This window comes from Bos mutus, chromosome 5, assembly GCF_027580195.1.
Source record: "Bos mutus isolate GX-2022 chromosome 5, NWIPB_WYAK_1.1, whole genome shotgun sequence".
Lineage (NCBI taxonomy): Eukaryota > Metazoa > Chordata > Mammalia > Artiodactyla > Bovidae > Bos > Bos mutus.
Window position 1 is genome coordinate 15,770,125 of NC_091621.1, and position 20,190 is coordinate 15,790,314.

The window sequence follows — 20,190 nt, forward strand, 5'->3', positions numbered from 1 at the left end:
GAAGTCCAGGGGTGACCAAGGAGAGAGGGGTCCAGAATTCTCAAGGAGGAAGAAAATACAAACTTTTTTTTACCTCTGCATTCCTTAGGATTATATAACAATAATGTATCCTGCTTGAGGATAGTCTCTGGAAAAAACTCTCTGGCTAATCCTTTATCTTAAAATGTAAATTATGGGAGTGGGTCTAGTGAGGTCTTTACAACCTCCAGACATTCTTTTGATTCACTGTAATAAGTAATTAAAAAGTATATAAGTCCATTGCTAACACTAGCGAGGGGGTACTCTTTCTGCTCCCTTCTGATGTCTATGTCAGAAGCTTTCTCTATCCCTTTTATACTTTAATAAAACTCTACTACACAAAAGCTCTGAGCGATCAAGCCTTATCTCTGGGCCCGGATTGAATTCTTCTCCTCTGGAGGCCAAGAATCCCGGCGTCTTTCATGGTTCAGCAACAACCTTTCACTACTGTGAGTAAGAATCCCTTAAGAAATGGAGTACCCATCAGAGCCAACAAAAGTGTCCAAAATGCAGTACTTGGATACAATCACAAAAATGACAGAAGGATCTGTTTGCTTTAAGGCAAACCATTCAATATCACAGTAATCCAAGTCAATGCCCTGACCAGTAATGCTGAAGAAGCTGAAGTTGAATGGTTCTATGAAGACCTACAAGACCTTCTAGAACTAACACCCACAAAAGATGTCCTTTTCATCATGGGGGACTGGAGTACAAAAGTAGGAAATCAAGAAATACTTGGAGTATCAGGCAAATTTGGCCTTGGCTTTGGCCAGAATGAAGAAGGGCAAAGGCTAACAGAGTTTTGCCAAGAGAATGCACTGGTCATAGCAAACACCCTCTTCTAACAACACAAGAGAAGACTCTGTCTACACATGGACATCACCAGATGGTCAATACCAAAATCAGACTGATTATATTTTTGCAGCCAAAGATGGAGAAGCTGTACAGTCAGCAAAAGAAACAAGACAGGGAGCTGATTGTGGCCCAGATCATGAATTTCTTATTGCCAATTTCAGACTTAAATGGAAAAAAGTAGGGAAAACCACTAGACCATTGAGGTATGACCTAAATCAAATCCCTTACGATTATGCAGTGGAAGTGACAAAGAGATTCAAGGGATGAGATCTGACAGACATAGTGCCCGAAGAACTATGGGGCGGGGGTGGGGGGGGCATGTGGAGTTCATGACATTGTTTAGGAGGCAGGGATCAAGACCATTCCCAAGAAAAACAAATGCAAAAAGGCAAAATGGTTGTCTGAGGAGGCCTTACAAAGAGCTGTGAAAAGAAGAGAAGTGAAACGCAAAGGAAAAAAGGAAAAATATACCCATTTGAATGCAGAGTTCCAAAGAACAGCAAGGAGAGATAAGAAAGCCTTCCTCAGTGATCAATGCAAAGAAATAGAGGAAAACAATAGAATGGGAAAGACTAGAGATGTCTTCAAGAAAATTAGAGATATCAAGGGGATATTTCATGCAAAGGTGGGCACAATAAAGGACAGAAATTGTATGGACCTAACAGAAGCAGAAGATATTAAAAAGAGGTAGCAAAAATACACATAAGAGGCATACAAAAAAGATCTTCATGACCCAAAAAAATCACGATGGTGTGATCACTCACCTAGAGCCAGACATCCTGGAATGTGAAGTCAAGTGGGCCTTAGGAAGCATCACTACAAACAAAGCTAGTGGAGGTGATGGAATTCCAGTTGAGCTTTTTCAAATTCTGAAAGATGATGCTGTGAAAGTGCTGCACTCAATATGCCAGCAAATTTGGAAAACTCAGCAGTGGCCACAAGACTGGAAAAGGTCAGTTTTCATTCCAATCCGAAAGAAAGGCAATGCCAAAGAATGCTCAAACTACTGCACAATTGCACTCATCTCACACACTAGCAAAGTAATGCTCAAAATTCTCCAAGCCAGACTTCAACAGTAAGTGAACTGTGAAATTCCAGATGTTCAAGCTGGTTTTAGAAAAGGCAGAGGAACCAGAGATCAAATTGCCAACATTTGCTGGATCATTGAAAAAGCAAGAGAGTTCCAGAAAAACATCTATTTCTGCTTTATTGACTATGCCAAAGCCTTTGACTGCGTGGATCACAACAAACTGGAATATTCTTAAAGAGATGGGAATACCAGACCACCTACCTGCCTCCTGAGAAACCTATATGCAGGTCAGGAAGCAACAGTTAGAACTGGACATGGAACAACAGACTGGATCCAAATCAGGAAAGGAGTATGTTAAAGCTGTAAAATGTCACCCTGCTTCTTTAACTTATATGCAGAGTACATCATGAGAAATGCTGGGCTGGATGAAGCATAAGCTGGAATCAAGATTGCTGGGAGAAATATCAATAACCTCAGATATGCAGATGACATCACCCTTATGGCAGAAAGCGAAGAAGAACTAAAGAGCCTCTTAATGAAATGAAAGAGGAGAGTGAAAAAGTTGGCTAAAACTCAACATTCAGAAAACTAAGATCATGGCATCTGTTTCCATCACTTCATGGCAAATCGATGGGAAACAATGGAAAGAGTGGCAGAGTTTATTTTGGGGGGCTCCAAAATCACTGCAGATGGTGACTGCAGCCATGAAATTAAAAGATGCTTGCTCCTTGGAAGAAAAGTTATGACTAACCTAGACAGTATTTTAAAGAGCAGAGACATTACTTTGTCAACAAAGGTCCATCCAGTCAAAGCTATGGTTTTTTCAGTGATCATTTATGGATGTGAGAGTTGGACTATAAAGAAAGCTGAGGGCAGAAGAATTGATGCTTTTGAACTGTGATGCTGGAGAAGACTCTCAAGAGTCCCTTGGACTGCAAGGAGATCCAACAAGTCCATCCTAAAGGAAATTAGTCCTGAATATTCATTGGAAGGACTGATGCTGAAGCTGAAACTCCAATACTTTGGCCACCTGATGCAAAGAACTGACTCATCTGAAAAGACCCCGATGCTGGGAAAGGTTGAAGGCAGGAGGGGAAGGGGATGATAGAGGATGAGATGGTTGGATGGTATCACTGACTCAATGGACAGAAGTTTGAGTAAGCTCTGGGAGTTGGTGACGGACAAGGAGGCCTGGCATGTTGCAGTTCATGGGGTTGCCAAGAGTCGGACACGACTGAGTGACTGAACTGAGGGTTCCTCGGGGCTTCCCTGATAGATTAGTTGGCAAAGAATCTGCCTGCAATGCAGGAGACCTTGGTTTGATCCTTGGGTTGGGAAGATCTGCTGGAGAAGGGATTGGGTACCCACTCCATTATCCTTGGACTTCCCTTGTGGCTCAGCTGGTAAAGAATCCGCCTGCAATGTGGGAGACCTGGGTTCCCCACCTGCAATGCAGGAGACACTGGTTCGATTCCTGGGTTGGGAAGATCCGCTGGAGAAGAGATAGGCTACCCACTCCAGTATCCCTGGGCTTCCCTTACGGCTCAGCTGGTAAAGAATTCACTAGTGTGAGACCTGGGTTCGATCCCTGGGTTGGAATAGTCCAAGTTCCCCTGGAGAAGGGAAAGGCAACCTACTCCAGTATGCTGGCCTGGAGAATTACATAGACTGAATAGTCCATGGGGTTGCAAAGAGTCGGACACAACTGAGTGACTTTCACTTAGGGGTTCCTCACAGCTCCAAAAATTTGACTTACTGATTTCTGTTTCTTCTATTATTGTCTATCTCTAGTACTAGATGCTATGCTAAAACAGAAAAAACAAAACCACAAAATAAAGAGTGAAAAACCAAGATCATGATTTAATCATATTTTTATCCTTCCTTGGTGATGGACAGGGAGGTTGGTGATAGACAGGGAGGCCTGGCGGGTTGCAGTTCATGGGGTCACAGAGTTGGACATGACTGAGCAACTGAACTGAAGTGAAGTGTATCCTTCCAGCTCCTACACAGTGCTAGTCTGTAGCAGGTCCTCAATAAATATTTGAAGAATTAATCCATGGTAATTAAATAAATGTTATTTTATGTGAGTCCCAATCACCTATGGATACAGAAATCCATAAAAGACAGAGAAAATACTAGGATAAATTTTATGTGATATAATCTTGCATTTTGTGTCTGTCCTAATACATACTTTAAATAAAGGGCTATGTGAATAAGGTTAATGCATATTTAGAGACACAAGAGGAAAGTGGTTGGGTTTTCCTGTGGGCTACAGTATCCCACAAAGTTTCCCAGTGGTGATGATAACTGAGGGAGGCTCATGATTCAGCAGGAGCTAGTTTTCCCTTCCCTGACTCTTTCAGGTCAAGAAAAGTCATTTCCTGACTGGGAAATAGATGTTCTTGGAGCTATACTATAGATCTTTAAGTAATTTTAAAAAAAATTTTACTTTTTGGCCACATTGTGTGGCATGTGGGATCTTAGCTCCCTGACCAGGGATCAAACCTGCACCCCCTGCATTGAAAGTGCAGTTTTAACCACCAGGGAGTCCTCATGCTATATAGCTTTTTGAACTTGCAAAGGCCACCTCAACTTTCTGTGGGCCCCAGTGAGTGAGAAGAGGCATGTATTTTCTGTTAGAAGTTACCCATAAATTTGCCAGCAGCAGGCAGGGTGTCAGCTAAGCAAAATACTCCCAGAACATCTGATCCCTCTTCTTGTGACCTGATGGTGGCTTCTCTCACCCCCTCCCCTACACTCCACTGATCACCCCCCTGAGCTTCCCCAGCTTAGACACTGTCTGCTGGCCTTGGAAGGTACCGGCTCAGGATGAAATCTGTCACAGGGGTGGGAAACTTAGCCAAGGGGAGGTACAGGAGTTTGGCATCCAGGCCCGGGTTGTAACGGATGCGAGGGCTCCGGGAAACAATGGCGTGCTCCATGCTGTTGGTAACTTTGCTGATCCTTGGGTCTGCTAACTGCATTGTGCTCTTTAAGTTGTCAGTATCTGTTTGAGGGTACAAGACAGGAAAAAAAAAAAAAAACAAAGGCTCTATTATTCTTTATTAAAGATCATGTCTTCTAAATTCCATCCAAGCTCCTTTTCCATCAGATTACAGATCTAACATTTCAGGCAGATCTCACAAGCTCTAGGCTGTTCCTTAAACAAACTATAAATAATCTTATTTCCCTTCCCCAATTCAGTAATTATGAATTGAATCCCTACTATTGTGTTAGACTAGCAATGAGAAGAACTGTGCCCAGTTCTGCCACTTTTTAGCTGTGTGACCTTGAGCTTAAACTGTTATCATTTGTAAAATGGGGATGATAATACCCTGCCCTAGAAAATAATAAAGATGACTAATAGCAGGGTAGACAGTAGAGAAGAGGATAAGAAAATGGGTGAATATAAGTGCACAGAAAAATTGGAAGGAAATAAGGAAAAACATGGTCTGGTGAAATTCCTAGTCACTAGAGGGGTTTTTTTTCCTCCTAGGAAAACTTCCTGGAGTTCCCAAATTTTCTACAAAAGCCTGCAGGGGAGAAAGAAAGATGTTATTAAAAAATAGTAACACTGCCTTTGCTTTGGTCATAAGGTCATGATGGGGCTCTAATGAGCTAAGGCACTGACGAATGTGAGGGCCATTCTGTTAGCCTGCTGCACATGGATGTGGAGATGGTCCAAGTCCGCTGTACTAACAACACATACAGGAGACAAGCCACATGATAAGCTTATGTAGCCCTGATCTGCACCCTCACCCCTGCTGAGACAGGAACAGCTCAATGGGGCTCATACTTCACTGAGTGCCCCAAGAACTCAGGAGGAAGTGATGCCTGAGAGCCAGGATTCATGATAAGGACTTAGAACTTGAAAACAAGGAGAGAGCAAAAGCTGTCCTGATTTTGGGCATGGTCCAGGAAGCAGAGAAGTCACCCCTTCCATGCAGGATGCTGGTGGGTGGTTGGTAAGGGCAGAACAGAGTTATTCAAGTATCCTTAACCCCCCACCCCAACTCCAAGGAACTCCCTTTCTCTTTCCTAGGGAGAAAACTGCAGTGAAAAGAGGCAAACTACATTTTGAAAGTGAAAGTCCCTCAGCTTTGCCACCCCATTTTCTAGGCAAGAATATTGGAGTGGGTTGCGATTCCCTTCTCCAGGGGATCTTCCCGATACAGGGATTGAACTGGAACAATGGAGTCGCCTGCATTGCAGAGAGATTCTTTACAGTCTGAGCTAAGCCCAAATGGGGTCCACCAAAAGAGCCATGCTGACTTAAAGCCAGAAGGTCTATGGTGAGATAATGTCTTAGGAATCCAACACTCTGTGCTCTGTCCATGGGTCTGACACAGAGTCCATCACAAACAGGGCCCATGCGGGCAGGTGAGTGTCAAAGGCCTCATCCAAGAAGCTCAGGGTCATGGCTCCCTCAGAGGCAGGGAAGTCTATGCCATCATCAGGGGAGGCAGGCTGGTGGGATGAGATGGCTTTTGAACCAGGTTCTGAAAGAAGGGAGGACCCACAGAAGCAGCAGGGTGGAAGAAGCTATCTGAGACCTGGAAATAGTCTATGGCACATTCTTTCCTTGTTCTCTCAAATATTTACTGTGCTCCTGCTTTGTGCTCAGCATCTAGCTTGACACAGATTGGAAGGGAGACAGAGGTACCCTTTAGCCCCTGTCAGTCTCCTGGACAGTGAGAAAGAACATGAGCCTTGCATTCAGACATCCAGGAAACGTTTATGCTATTGTGAGAATTAAGCAAAATAGTCTATAAAGGGGCTTCCCAGGTGGTGCTAATGGTAAAGAATCAGCCTCAATGCAGGAGACATAAGAGACTGGTCGGGAAGACTGGTTGAGCCCTGGGTTGGGAAGATCCCCTTGAGGAGGGCATGGCAATCCACTCCAGTACTCTTGCTGGAGAATCCCATGGATAGAGGAGCCTGGCAGGTTATAGTCCATAGGGTTGCAAAGAGTCGGACATGATTGAAGCAACTTGACACACACGCAAAGTCTATAAAACAGCAGAGATGAGGCTTTGGCACTTAGTATGGACCCAACAGTCCTTCCCTCCCTAGGAAGAAAGTGGACTAAAAGGGCAACTTTGGGTGGCTTCCCCGGCAGAGTTGAGATAAAGAAACTTGGCAGGTGGCTATGTTGTTCTGAAGCATGCTAACCAAGCCAGGCTGTGGCTCAGTTCCAGGCCCTTAGGCACCAGAACACTGTGTCCTGTTTACATGCCTATTCCAGGGATTCTGTGCTGATTCTCAGAAATGTGCCTAGGTTAGATTGCAATTAACTGCCATTTCCAATATAGTTCTATTTTGGGTATGGCTAATGGTGCTTAGTGGTAAAGAACCCGCCTGCCAATGCAGGAAATGCAAGAGATATGGGTTCAATCCTTGGGTCTAAGATTCCCTGGAGAAGAAAATGGCGACCTGCTCCAGGATTCTTGCCTGGAACATTTCATGGACAGAGGAGCCTGACTGGGTGCACACGCGCGCACACACACAAATCACTCCAAGATACCTGGCCTGATTCTGGGATTCACAAGGCAGGAGGCTATTTGGTTGGCCATGATAACCAATAGCTGTGAGGGCTCTTCTCCACTTCTCCAAAGAGACCTGAGATTCACAGGATTCCCTTAGCTCAGGGAGAAACAGAGCTGCCTAGAGTGCCTTCCTTGTAAATACTGGGTGCTTTTTCTCTTTACTGACCTAACAAGCACTTAATGCGTGTGAGATACTTCATAGATATCAGTCCTCACAGAAGCCCTGGGAGGTGGGCACTCTCATTAACTCCATTCTCTAAATGAGAAAATCGAGGCTTACGATGACTAGGTAGCATTCCCAAAATCTTCTAGCTGGTAAGTGGCAGAGCCGGAATTCAAACCCAGGCAATCTGGCCCAAGCAGCTGTGCTCATAATAACTTCTCTGTACCCAGGGCAGATTCACCTGCACCTGATTCACCAGCATAGGGATGTTTGGCGCCGGGGTGGGGGGTGGGGTGGTGATGGTGGGCGGGCGCCGCGGGGAGAGGCCGAGGTGGGGAGATCTCTCCTAAGAACCCCATCTCCCCGCAGGTATGGTTCTGGTACTCCCAGCAGTTCTCAAACCCCAGCTCTGCCTCCAGCGGTGTGGCCTGAGGCTCATAACCGCTCCGAGCCTCCATCCCAATATCCGGAAAACGAAATCGGGTTGGTGACTCCCAAGACCTCTCCACCCCTCTCAGAGACCCCTGTCCCTTCTGGGGAGCTCACAGATCCGGAAGTACTCCTCTCCATAGCTCTCGCGGGTTTCCGGAGGCAGACGCTCCCACAGCTTGCGCATGTGCTTTTCCAGGCCGTCCTTGCCCAGAATGGCTGTCCGGAAGTTCCCCGGCTCGATGATGCTGACTTTCACCCCGAAGTAGTGGAGCTCACGCCTGGGAAGGAAGAGCTTGGACTCAGTCTGGGACCCCACGATGACCAAGGGTCATCAGAGAGAATCACCTCTGACACGTCCAGAGGAGCTGATCTCCCCGGGAGATCAGGAACCTGGGGGTGCGACCCCCCACTCCTGCCCAGGCCCAGCGCTGCTTTCATGCAAATAAGCCCTTTCCCAAGCCTGCCTCTGGGCAATTCACATTAGGCCAGCCCAGCCCGGAAGAATCTAGACCACGCCTTGCTCCCACCAGGTCCCTCCCACTCGGCCGCACCCCCAACATCCAGGTGGCAAAGAAATGCAGGGTCTATACAAGGCTTGCATTATCCTTGGAAGGTCGCCCACAGTGCATCTGCCTCCAGGCCTCTCTGTCTCTTTGGGGGACTCTCTCTCCTACTCACACAGGCCCAAAGCAGTCCAAGGGAAGTCTACCCATCACCACCCCACCTCTTTTCATCCCTTTTTTTCTAGGTCCCTGGGGAAGGCCCCTGGTGGGCTAGTCTTCTTCTTGCTACTGTTATAACATCTTCCCTCCATAACTTCCCCAACCCAGCTCTCTTTTCCTGGGGTGAAACCCCCCGGAACTCCCACCCTGAGTGGTTTGGCACTTGGGCCCAGTTACCTGATGCTGTCAGAGAAAGCCTCAACACCAAACTTGGAGATGCAGTAGCCTCCACCAATGACAGCCACACGGCCCCCACAGCTGGACATGTTGACAACCCTGCCCCGGGCTTTCTTGACCATGGGCAGCATATGGAGGGTCACTTCAATCAGTCCCACCAGGTTCACGTTGATCACCTTCACAAAGTCCTCCTTGGTCAGCCATTCATTGGGACCACTGGGCAGGCCCACACCAGCATTGTTCACCAGGGCCCAGAGGCCTGGGGGTAAGATGGAGGGAGAGAGAACCAGACAGAAATCAGCAGTGTCTCTGGAATATCACCAGGGTCCACTACCCACCAGCTCTGGGCTGCTGAGGATGGTTGCTGCTGCTACTAAGTCGCTTCAGTCGTGTCCGACTCTGTGCGACCCCATAGACGGCAGCCCACTGGGCTCCTCTGTCCCTGGGATTCTCCAGGCAAGAGTACTGGAGTGGGTTGCCATTGCCTTCTCAAATGCATGAAAGTGAAAAGTGAAAGTGAAGTCGCTCAGTCGTGCCCGACTCTTAGTGACCCCACGGACTGCAGCCTACCAGGCTCCTCCATCCATGGGATTTTCCAGGCAAGAGTACTGGAGTGGGTTAAGCATTTCATAAAGTACAGGACAGCCAGACTGAGGGTGTGGGGTTGGGAGCTATGACAGCCCAGACATATACCTAGAGGGGCACTTTTGCTGATGCACACAGTCTATCAGCTTAGCTGTGCCCTGTACAAACTATGATCCAGGCTTAATAGGATCTAAGCTATTAGCTCAGGGAAAAAGAGATCTCATTTTCATACCAATGAATTAATGTTTCAATTCCTTCCCCCATCATACTTCCCCCTCTCTATTCATCTGAGTATAAGAAACCAATTCTACTTCACACATTACCAAAATTGCTCCATTCATTCATCCATTCACACATTCATTCATTTCATACATCTGTCAGTTATAAAGGAAGGTGCTAGAGGCACAAAATGAACAAAACAGGGTCTTATTTTTCTAGGAGTTCACAAACCAGAAAAGAAATAAGATTTATAAACAAATATATAAAACATTTAAATAATTTTGGAAAAATGTGAAAAGAGCTCTCTTTGAAATATTTAAATGAGTTGGTATTAATATAAATGGAGAGAAATAATGCTAGGTATTATCATTTAGCTCTGCAAGGGCCAGACTTGAAGAGCCTCAAGTTCTAGTACTGGTTCTAACTCTAGCCTTGAAATCACTTCCTTTCCCTGGGCCTCAGGTTCACTGCTGGCTGGATTAGGACGGTCATTTCTAGCCTGTGGTTTGCAATCCTGAGAGCTTTAAGGCTGAATCCCATAACATGCTAAGGAAGGGAGATGCAGGAGAACCTCAGTTTTCATTTGTTTTACATACTGAGGTTCCAAGTAAAATTCCACCTGGGGAGGGGCTTGGGGTTCCTTCCCTTCCCCTCCCCCTGTCTCACTACCCCACTTGGGCTATGTAGCCTCAAGATAGTCTTCCACGCACACATGGGCAGGTCTGGATGTACACACCAATCCTGGTTCACCCTTTCCTCTAGGGCAGGGGTCCCCACACAAGCTGTGTCCCCACCCTCTCTTTCTACTTTCCTCCAAGTAGAGACCACAGGAGAGCCCTGGCTGGCAGGACTCAGAACTTCCCAGCTAGAGGAGACTCTCTTACCTTGCAGTGAACGACATGAGCCCCTGAGACCCAAAGACTGTAAAACCTGAGTGGTTCTGGTAAAAAGCTCTGCCTGCTGGTAAACCAGGACAGCCTTAAACTTTTTTTTTTTCTCTGCAAAGAGGTCTAGAGAACTTTCATAACTCTGTGAACAACTTCAGGGTCAGGTCAACTTGTCATGTCCAGAGACTCTAAGGGGCAACAAGAAAGTGTATGAGGACCCCTTCCCCCCATTTCCCAGTGCTGCTTAGACACTGTACTAATTCCGGGAAGCTGTGTAAGGTGGATTACACGGGAAAGAGTAATTAAAGTAGCAGATGAAATTTAACTCAACTGACCTTAAAATGGGGAATATATTCTGGATTAGCCTGCTGAGCCCAATATAATCACAAAGGTCCTTCTAAATGGAAGAGGAAGCCAGAAGACAGAGAACCAGAGAGATGGCAGCATGAAAGGGACTGTGCCCGACCTTGCTGGCCTTGGTGATGAAGAAGTCATGAGCCAAGTTGTGCGGGCAGCCTCTAAAGCTGGAAAAGGCAATGAAAGCAGTCTTCCTTAAAGCTCTGTTAACACGTTGATTTTAGCCTGGGGAGACCCATTTTGGACTTCTGACTTCCGGAACTATAAGATAATAAGTATGTGCTCCCTTAAGCCTCTAAGTTTGTGTGTATTTATTACAGCATTTATTACGTGTGCTCAATCACTTCAGGTTGTGTCCAGCTCTTTGTGACCTCATGAACTACATACAGCCCAGGCTCCTCTGACCTTGGGATTATCCCAGCAAGAATACTGGAGTGGGGTGCCATTTCTTTCTCCAGGGGGTCTTCCTGACGCAGAGATCAAACCCTCTGCATCTCTGCATTGCAGGCAGATTCTTACCACTGAGTTGCCTGGGAAACCATAGGAAACTAATATTACCTGGTGAATCATTAACACAAGGGGCTCAAAGCTGAATGTAGGGCACTGGGGGGAGGCAGCATGTTGAAGAAAGAAACTCACTCTTGCTGAATTATTCATTACTTAGTTCTTTTCACAAATATTTACTGAGCACCTTACTAGATGCCAGACACAAGTAAGTACTCAGGATATATAGTAAATAAAAGGAACAACACCCTCCCAACACACACACCAACCCCAGAAGTTTTATTCTAGCAGGAGAAATAGATAAGTAGGAAAACTAAGTAAAACATTGAGTACTGAATAGTGGTAAATGCCAAAGAGGGAAATCCAGCAAGAGTCACTGTCTGCCCCTTCTCGGCCCAAGAGTTCTCTGCTCTGACTCGTGTGCACAGTCCCCAGTTTAGTTCCCTCAGGAGGCAGGACTTCCCCCAGACTGCTGCTTCTACAACTGGGCCACGCTTTCCTCCCATTCCTACACCCACATCCTGTATGTGGGAAACTCCCTGGGCTGGTCCCCATGCAGTCCTAGTCTAGCCCTAGCCCACAGACTCCTTTCCCAATAAGAGCAGCCCTCCTGACATAGACACTTAACCTCAAGTCAACCCAGTATCCATCATGATATGAGAAAGAGGACAGGTCTCGCTCCTCACCCTGCAATCTAGCCTGATATAGTCAAGGAGAACAAATGCCCTGACTCAGGGAGTCCAACCTCATGTTCCCTCTCCCCTCCCTCCAGCCTGATCCCAACAAGAAACGTGCTCACATTTCTACAGGAGCTGATGATTAGAACAACTGAAGTCCCAGTGAGACATTTAAAGGTTTGGACATTCGGAACACATGTTCCTCCCTGATCTTCTAGTGCAGCTACCACCAAACCCTGCCATCCCTCTGAGTTTCTGGGAGAGAAAACTTCCTTGGAAAATCATCTTTTCATGTGGACAGTCCAGTGTGCTTCTCCGGTGGTGCTAGTGGTAAAGAACCCCCCTGCTGATGCAGAAGACACAAGAGATGTGGGTTTGATCCTTGAGTCTCCAGGAAAGATTCCCCTGGAGAGGGGCATGGCAACGCACTCCAGTATTCTTGTCTGGAGAATCCCGTGGACAGAGGAGCCTATCTACAGGGCTATAGTCCATAGAGTCTCAAAGAATCAGGCACTACTGAAACGACTTAGCATGCATGCATGTGGACAGTCCAAACCACGCAGCAGTTCCCAATCCCACTAAGCTACAGCCTCAGTCCCTTTCTCTCCCACCCTACCTGAACAGGGTCCCTGATAACTGTCAGATGCCTGTGGGAGACAGAGAGAAAAAGAAGGATACACTGAGAAAACCAAAGAATGCAATTTGTCCCACCTTGTTCACCCACTTGGTCCCTCACCCACTGGGTTGCTGCTTTGATGCTCTCTGTCTTGGTGACATCCAGTAGGATGGTCTGCAGCTGATAGGAAGTGTCTTGCTGAAGCTTCTGGGCCCCCTCCTTAGTGAAGCAAGCAGCCAGCACCCGCATGCCCCGATCAACCAGCTGCCTGGCCAGGAGGTTCCCAAAGCCCGAGTCACAGCCTGTGATGAAGACGTACTTGTCTGAGAGGTTGCGGACCAGATTGCAGTTCTTGAACCAGCGGTACATAAAGGAGAGGTCTGAGATAGCTGCCATGGTGTGTATGGAGGGGCCGGCGATGACAGGTGATGGTCAAGAAGAATCAGGTTCAGGGAATAGCCGGAGAGGTGTGCCCTCTGAGCCAAAACCTGCTAGAGCCTGCTGAGAAGAGCTCTCCTCCCTTCGGCTGCCAGCAACAGATGCACAGCCCCTGCATGAGCCACCCTGTAATTTGTATAGGTGGATGCCTCACCACACCAATTAGCCAGAGGCAAGAAATTCAAGTTAAACCTGAAGCTTTGTTACTTCAGACCATCCTGGTGGCCGCCTCTCTCTCTCCTCCAGCCCTAGGGGTGAAGGTGCCAGGGATGGGACAAACCACAGTGGTGATGCTGGTGCTGAAAAGTGGCTCACCTGTGTGGCCTGAGCAGGGGAAGGAGCAAGGAGGACTAAGCCCAGAAGACCCATCCTGGCAATCCCCCACCTCCAGCCCAGGGATCAAAATCATTTGTTATGAATGCAAGCATGTAAATAAATGTAATTGTTATTTTGAATGGAAAGATGAAGACAAATCTGTTAATGCAAAACAAACAGAACTGGTTTTGTGCCCTTCAAACCCCAAGGGAAATGAGTTCCAGTCCATCAGCTCTTTGGAATTCTCTGTTCTTAGGTAAGTCTCCCCTGATGAGAGAGGATGAGAAATAAAGGGTCTGCTCCAGGGCGGATGTGCCTCCATTGTCTCGAGGTCAGAGACAGCAGGGCCTCCTTAAGGGAAACTGGTTATGTGAGACCCCCAACTCCTAGAAAGCAGAAACTCCTGAGGCGCTCAGGGCCCGGATCCTTGGGAGATGATGCTTGAGTCACCAATGAGGAGTCCCCACTTCACTCCAAGCAAGCCCAGCACCCGCCCCCAGCAACTGGACAAGCAGAGGGCTTCAAGGATCGAGGACACATCAACTTCCCCAGGCAGGGCCCCCAGTGGGCATTTTCTTCTACCCCCAGGTCCAGGGAGCTGGTAGGCTGAGTTGAGGATTCTGAAGGGGGGGGGGTGGTGATGTCAGGGGAAGCAAGGGACTATAAAGTGGAAGCAAAGGACTATGAAGTCAGCTGACACAGTGCTTAATGGAAAGTGCAGAGGGAAGGGAGGCCAGAAGCCAAAATGTTTGTAGGGCATGAGGCTGATAACAGGTCCAACCACAGGTGGTAAGAAAAGTTAGGAGGAGACTCTTGGGGCACAGAGAGGGGAGGCAGGAGAATAGAGAGTTCTGAGAGAAGCATCACTGAGACCGAGGCTCAGCCAGATGATGAGGAGGGGTGCCCTGGGCAGTTGTAGGAAGGACCTGGGGCCAGACCCTTGGCTCTGAGAGGGGGTGACGTAGGAAGAACTGAGGATGCAGGTCAGGGACTTGGGAAACTCTCTGTGTCAGGCCTTTGAGGGAAAGGAGAGATTACAGGCCATGGGGCAAAGAACTCACAGAGAGGTAGAACGGAAGCCAGTAAAGCAAAGGAAGGAAGGAAATGAGACAGAGGTGTGAGTAATCCCTCACCCAGGATTGCAAAAATATGGGGACAGAATGATGCTGGAGTCTGTACTGGTCCTCTGGACAAACCTCTAGGGTCATTATTCCTCAGGACTATCCTGGTGACCAGCCTGAAGGACCCGGGACCAACTGCCTACACCTTCCTTGTCTAGAGGGTCTGACATAGAAATGAGGCCATGAAATCCCCTAGAGTGAAGGACAAGGATGCTGGTATGCTGCACTCTCCACCAAGGTTAGTTAGCTCTAAAATCAGATAAAGCAGGTGTCATCTTGGGAAATTGCAGGGAGTATGGCATTCTATACCAAGAGTCCTGGGATTTGGTGGCAGGGGTGGGGGGCGGTGGTGACAGTTCATGGACCCAGTCCTGGGGAGCAGACCCAAAGCCTGTAGGATATGGAGATGGGAGATGGGAGGTGGAGGCAAACCTCACTTACTTCCTACTCACCCCAAGGCACCGCCTGCAATTGATGTGGGAGACATCTCAGAATTCTATCTGCCTCCTTGGTGAGTGAACAAGGAAGTTTTGGCTCAGGGAAGTCAGACAATGTCACTCAAGGGCTGAGCAGGCCCAGGAATGTCCCAGTTCTTGAGATAGCCCCAGATGGTGAAATCCAGGGGTTTGTCTCTAAACCTGAAAAAGAATGAGTTGGAACTGCCCCAGCACAGGCCTGGGCCTGACTTACCATCTTGCAGGCCTGTCTGCTGATTGCCAGGACACACAGCGCTTCCCTGGACTCAAACTTCCAACATCAGAAAAGGCAGGTTGTGGAATGGGAGACTGGGGGGCTGCAGGACAACACAGAGAGCTCTTCTCCCAGGACTGAGAATTCTGCCCCCTCTGATGACTGGCCCTCCTACTCAGATGAGGCTGCTGGGTGCCCTGTGCATCCTTGACTCCTGCCCACAGGTATTTTCAGTGGAGACAGGACCCTTTACCTCCTCCAGGCCATTTCCATCCCATGGGATGGGGAAACCAAGTCACGCCCTGAGGAGGTGACTAGAGACAGAGCACGTGGGGCTGAGCCCCTTCCCAGAGGCTCACATCCTCCAGACATTGCAGATTCCTCAGGGTGGCAAGAGGGTCATGGGGCTGAGAGCTTTGAGATGCTGCCCAAGAAACAGGACACAGATGTATGCTATTGGATCCCTGTTTCTCAGCCACAAAACTTTGTCCTTCCTTCCCAATATCCCAGAGCCTCAGGAGAAGCCTGGGGCAGAGATGAGGAGGAGGATGAGCTACCTGACCTTAGAAATAGAGAGCTCCCTCCTTCCACCTTCTCTCCTTCCTCTTGAAGCATCATCCTTCACACAGCACCCAACTAGACTTGACTTGATAGGGCCCTGGCCCTTGGGGAACTCCGGTAGACCATGGCATCCATCAGGAAGGAGGGCAGGTAGCTCATAGGAAGTAGACGAGCTTGGCATCCCAGTCAGGTGAGTATTGGGTGTGTGGGTGGCAGGCAGTCAGGGTGTGTCCATGCAGTTCATGACCAAGTACAGAGATTCAGCTTGTATTTTTCCCAAATATTTTCAGTTATTTTGATGTCTGTTTAGGATGAGAGAATTCCCGCCCTTCCCTCCCCTGTAAACCCATGCTCCAAATTAATCATTCAAATTCCCCAAGAAGCACCCAAACTCTTATCCCAGGAATAACTGTTCCACACTAAGCAACCTCTGACTCTATTCCTGAGAATATCCCATACATAAATTGGATATTTCTATAAACACTAGAGTGGGCTTCTTTGGTGGCTCACTGGTAAAGAATCTGCCTGCCAATGCACAAGACTTGGGCTCGATCCCTGGGTGGGGAAGATCCCCTGGAAGAGGAAATGGCAACCCACTTCAGTATTCTTGCCTGGAAAATCCCATGGACAGAGGAGCCTGGAGGGCTACAGTCCATGGAGTCACAAAGAGTTGGACACAACTTGGTGACTAAACAACAATAAACGCTGAAATCTAAGCACATGAAAACCATCTGCTCTAATGTCAGTTTGTCTTGAGTCCACAAGTCTCTGTCCTCCCTAGATTCAGTTTCTTCCCCAAACAACAAGGGATTCAGATGAGACAGTGGTCCCCAGGTCTACCAAGCCTGAATCCTTTCCTTCTGTCACCAATTGACCACATGGGACCCTGAGGATAGAGCTAATGTCCTCACTGTGTGGATGACTCAGAGCCTGGAGGATGGACCTAAGACTAGAGGAGGTGCTAATGATGGACCCAGGCTTCCAGACAAGGGTTTGCTTCTCACCCCAAGGTCCACAGCTCACTCACCTGATGCCAGGAATAGCTCCCCACAGAGTTCTTTGACCTATGGAATTGCCCAAACCCATGCCTCCCAGAAGCTCCCATCCAGAACCTCAGGATTATTCATGCTGGTCTTGAAGTAACTGTGCTTGATCCTAGCCACCTTTACCCCAAAGGTGGTAGGAGAGTTCCCTGCTCGAGGCTAAGAGGCAGAGAGGCAAGGCATTCAGAATTTCAGGAAACAAACAGAAAACAATAGAATCTCAATTCAGAGTGGAGTTGGATAATCTTGAAAGTTTGAGGAGTTATGAAGTGTAGCAGCCAGGGAGAGAAAACTTATGATGATGGTACTCTTTCTGTATCGAACTTGAATAATTTTTGAAATAGTTTATTTATATGGGCTTGTCAACTCGGGGTGTGTGTGTTAGTTGCTCAGTCATGTCTGACCCTTTACGATTCCATGGACTGTAGTGCACCAGGCTCCTCTGACCATGGAATTCTCCAGGAAAGAATACTGGAGTGAGCTGCCATTCTCTTCTCCAGGAGATCTTCCTGACCCAGCAATGGAACCTGGGTCTCCTGCATTTCAGGTGGATTCTTTATGGGCTGAACCACCAGGGAAGTCCCTTATCAATTCTAAATCCTGCCAACAGTGGTGCAAGGCACCACTTATAAGCTATCTCCTCCTATTCTCTGCACATGTATTCAATTATCAGAGTTTGCCAATATCACCTCCTTCATACTCCTCAGTTCTCTCTCTCCCCTCTCCTGCTCTAGCCAACAACCTGGCCATCTGTCAGTTCGGTTATCATAACTGTCCTCTAAGGAACACCTCCCTGCCTGTTGTCTCGGCTCCTCCACATTCAAAGCCACCCCTTGTTCTAGAGGCTGATTTGATTATTTTAACTCTCCTGGTTAAATCTCTTCTGTGGAGTTCCATTGCCATTAGAAAGATGGTCTCCAGCCTTTCCAAGGCCTACATCTTTCTACAAGCCCACCCATGCCTATCTGTCCCTGGTGGACCCCACAGCTTAGGCCGTCCACAGTCACTCATTGAGCTGGGCATAGGCTGACACCATTCTCATATCCTGAAGCCTTCCTGCCCTACTTTGCCCAATTGCCAGAGTCTCAAGTTCACTTCTTCAGTCCTCAGTTCAGACCCTTATCTCCTGAACCCTCACCTCATTTCACTGGCTACCAAGGCTACCTACCTTCGCTAATGTAGTTACAAGCAGCAAAAATGAGATAATGGCATTACTGTATCTCTTTTTCCTTTCTCAGCTGTCAGTCACTTTAGGTAAAGGGCCAAATCTTCTTGAACCAGGAACACTTTTTGAGGACTCACAGAAGTGACCAAGAAGTATCTGTTGATTCAAGTTAAGTGTTCCATGCCCCTCTTTGCAGAGAAGGCAATGGCACCCCACTCCAGTGTTCTTGCCTGGAGAATCCCAGGGACGGGGGAGCCTGGTGGGCTGCCGTCTATGGGGTTGCACAGAGTCGGACACGACTGAAGCGAGTTAGCAGCAGCAGCAGCAGCCCCTCTTTGAGGGCTCCCTGAAGCTGAATATTGCAAGGGTTATGGACATGGGCTCCACAGCCAAGTAATCCAGATTCCAGTTATGCCTCGGATACTTTCTGAATATGGGCCCACATCAAAGGTGGGGAGTGGTTGAAGCAAACTCTGTAGTCCTGGAGCCCATTCTGACACCCGAAACTTAGAAAGGTGCTTCCCAATGAGAGACCTACAGAGCAAGAGAGAGGGGTTGGAAGGTCCGTGAAGAAAGGAAACCCCAACAAAAGTTGGCTCCCCACCCAGAGGCACAGAAGTAAGAGGAACAAGGGAGGGTCTTCATTCCAAGCCAATACCTGAGGGAGTCTGAGAAGGACTCCATGCTGTACTTGAACATGGAGGAGCCTCCAGCCAAAAGGCTCAACTGGTCCATGACACTGGAGGCATTGACCACATGGCCCCCTGCCTTCTACACCAGGGGCATCAGGCTCAGGGTCACCTCATCACCCCCAACACGTTCACCTCTAGCAACTATGCAAAGCCCTGTTTGGTCAGCCACTCATTGGGTGCGGTGGGAGTGCGAATGCTGGCATTATTCACCAGACCTCAGAGTCCTGGGAAGAGTGAGGGCAAGAGGGGAACACTGTGCTGGGCCCAGGAGAGAGGACTCAGCCATGGTGCCAGGTCATCTTCCAACTGAGTTTTTTAATTGAGTCAACAACAGTGTGCCATGAGGTAGAAGGGAAAAGAGTTCCGGAGAGGAAAAGAGGGTGTAGGGGCTGCAAGGCTGTCAGGGTTTGGATATTCTTTGAGCTATTGGAAGGCAGGGATGGTCCTACTCATTTTTCTGCCCATCAGTAGACAATAAGCCCCTTTATTAAGGTCACAGACAGAGTTTGGGAAAATAGTGATGCTCACAAATATCAGAGGAGAGAGACAGAGACTGGGAGAGAGGAATGGTAAGAAACAGAAATGAAGGGGAAACTAGAGAAGAGAAAAGAAAAGGGAAATGAATGAAAAAAGAAACACCAAACAGAAAAAAAAAAACAAAAAACAAAAAACAACCATGAATAATCACTTTCTGCAAGCTGGTTGGGAAAGACACACTTGAAAACCCCGGATAGGAGAATTTAGAGAATGGGCCTGCATTGCGCATCAGGAGACAAGCTTTGAAACAACCTGCACCAATTCCTAGGCAATATCAAGGCTTTGAAAATGAAAACACCTTGGGGATCTTCCCAGTAAATGAACAAACACAAAGAAATGTGGGTCGTATCTCTGTCCCCCACATGTTCCTTCACCCATTAGGTGGCCACAGTCATGCTCTCTGTCTTGGTGATGCCCAATATCACCGTCTCCAGCCTGTCTGATGTCTGGTTCCTCAGCTGCTCAGCTCCTGCTCCGTCAGACACGCATCCAGGGCCCTCAAGCATTGCAGGTCCAGCTGCTGGGCCAGCAGGTTCCTGAAGCCCGAGTCACACCCCATGATGAAGATGAACTTGTCCTGGAAGTGGCTCACCACCTGCCTCTCCCGGTACCAGCGCAGGAGGTAGTACAGGCCCACAAGGACTGCCAGGTACAGCCACAAGGCTTTGCAGGGGACAGTGCCTAAAGGCTGCAGTTGAACTAGAGTTCCAGCACTCTCTGTCATGGAGTACTCAGATATCCTCCTGTTCATACTGGAGTCCCTTCTGATCTAGATCTTATAGTTTAAACTGTCTGTGCTTATGTCAACTTCACTCAGTAAATGTTTACTTCTGTTACATT

The 20,190-nt window shown here is 47.9% G+C and overlaps 1 protein-coding gene and 1 pseudogene across 1 annotated transcript; both read right to left on the minus strand.

Annotated features, from left to right (window-relative positions):
* Window positions 1-4,692: 4,692 nt before the first annotated feature.
* On the minus strand, window positions 4,693-13,184 carry SDR9C7 (short chain dehydrogenase/reductase family 9C member 7). The gene is made up of 4 exons (XM_005901718.3): window positions 12,884-13,184; window positions 8,944-9,202; window positions 8,159-8,322; window positions 4,693-4,910 (listed from the first exon to the last, which is right to left on the minus strand). The coding sequence occupies exons 1-4, from the start codon at window positions 13,182-13,184 to the stop codon at window positions 4,693-4,695; spliced, it is 942 nt and encodes a 313-aa protein (XP_005901780.1).
* Window positions 13,185-15,988: 2,804 nt separating this feature from the next.
* LOC102269472 (retinol dehydrogenase 16-like) lies at window positions 15,989-20,074 on the minus strand (annotated as a pseudogene).
* Window positions 20,075-20,190: the final 116 nt, after the last annotated feature.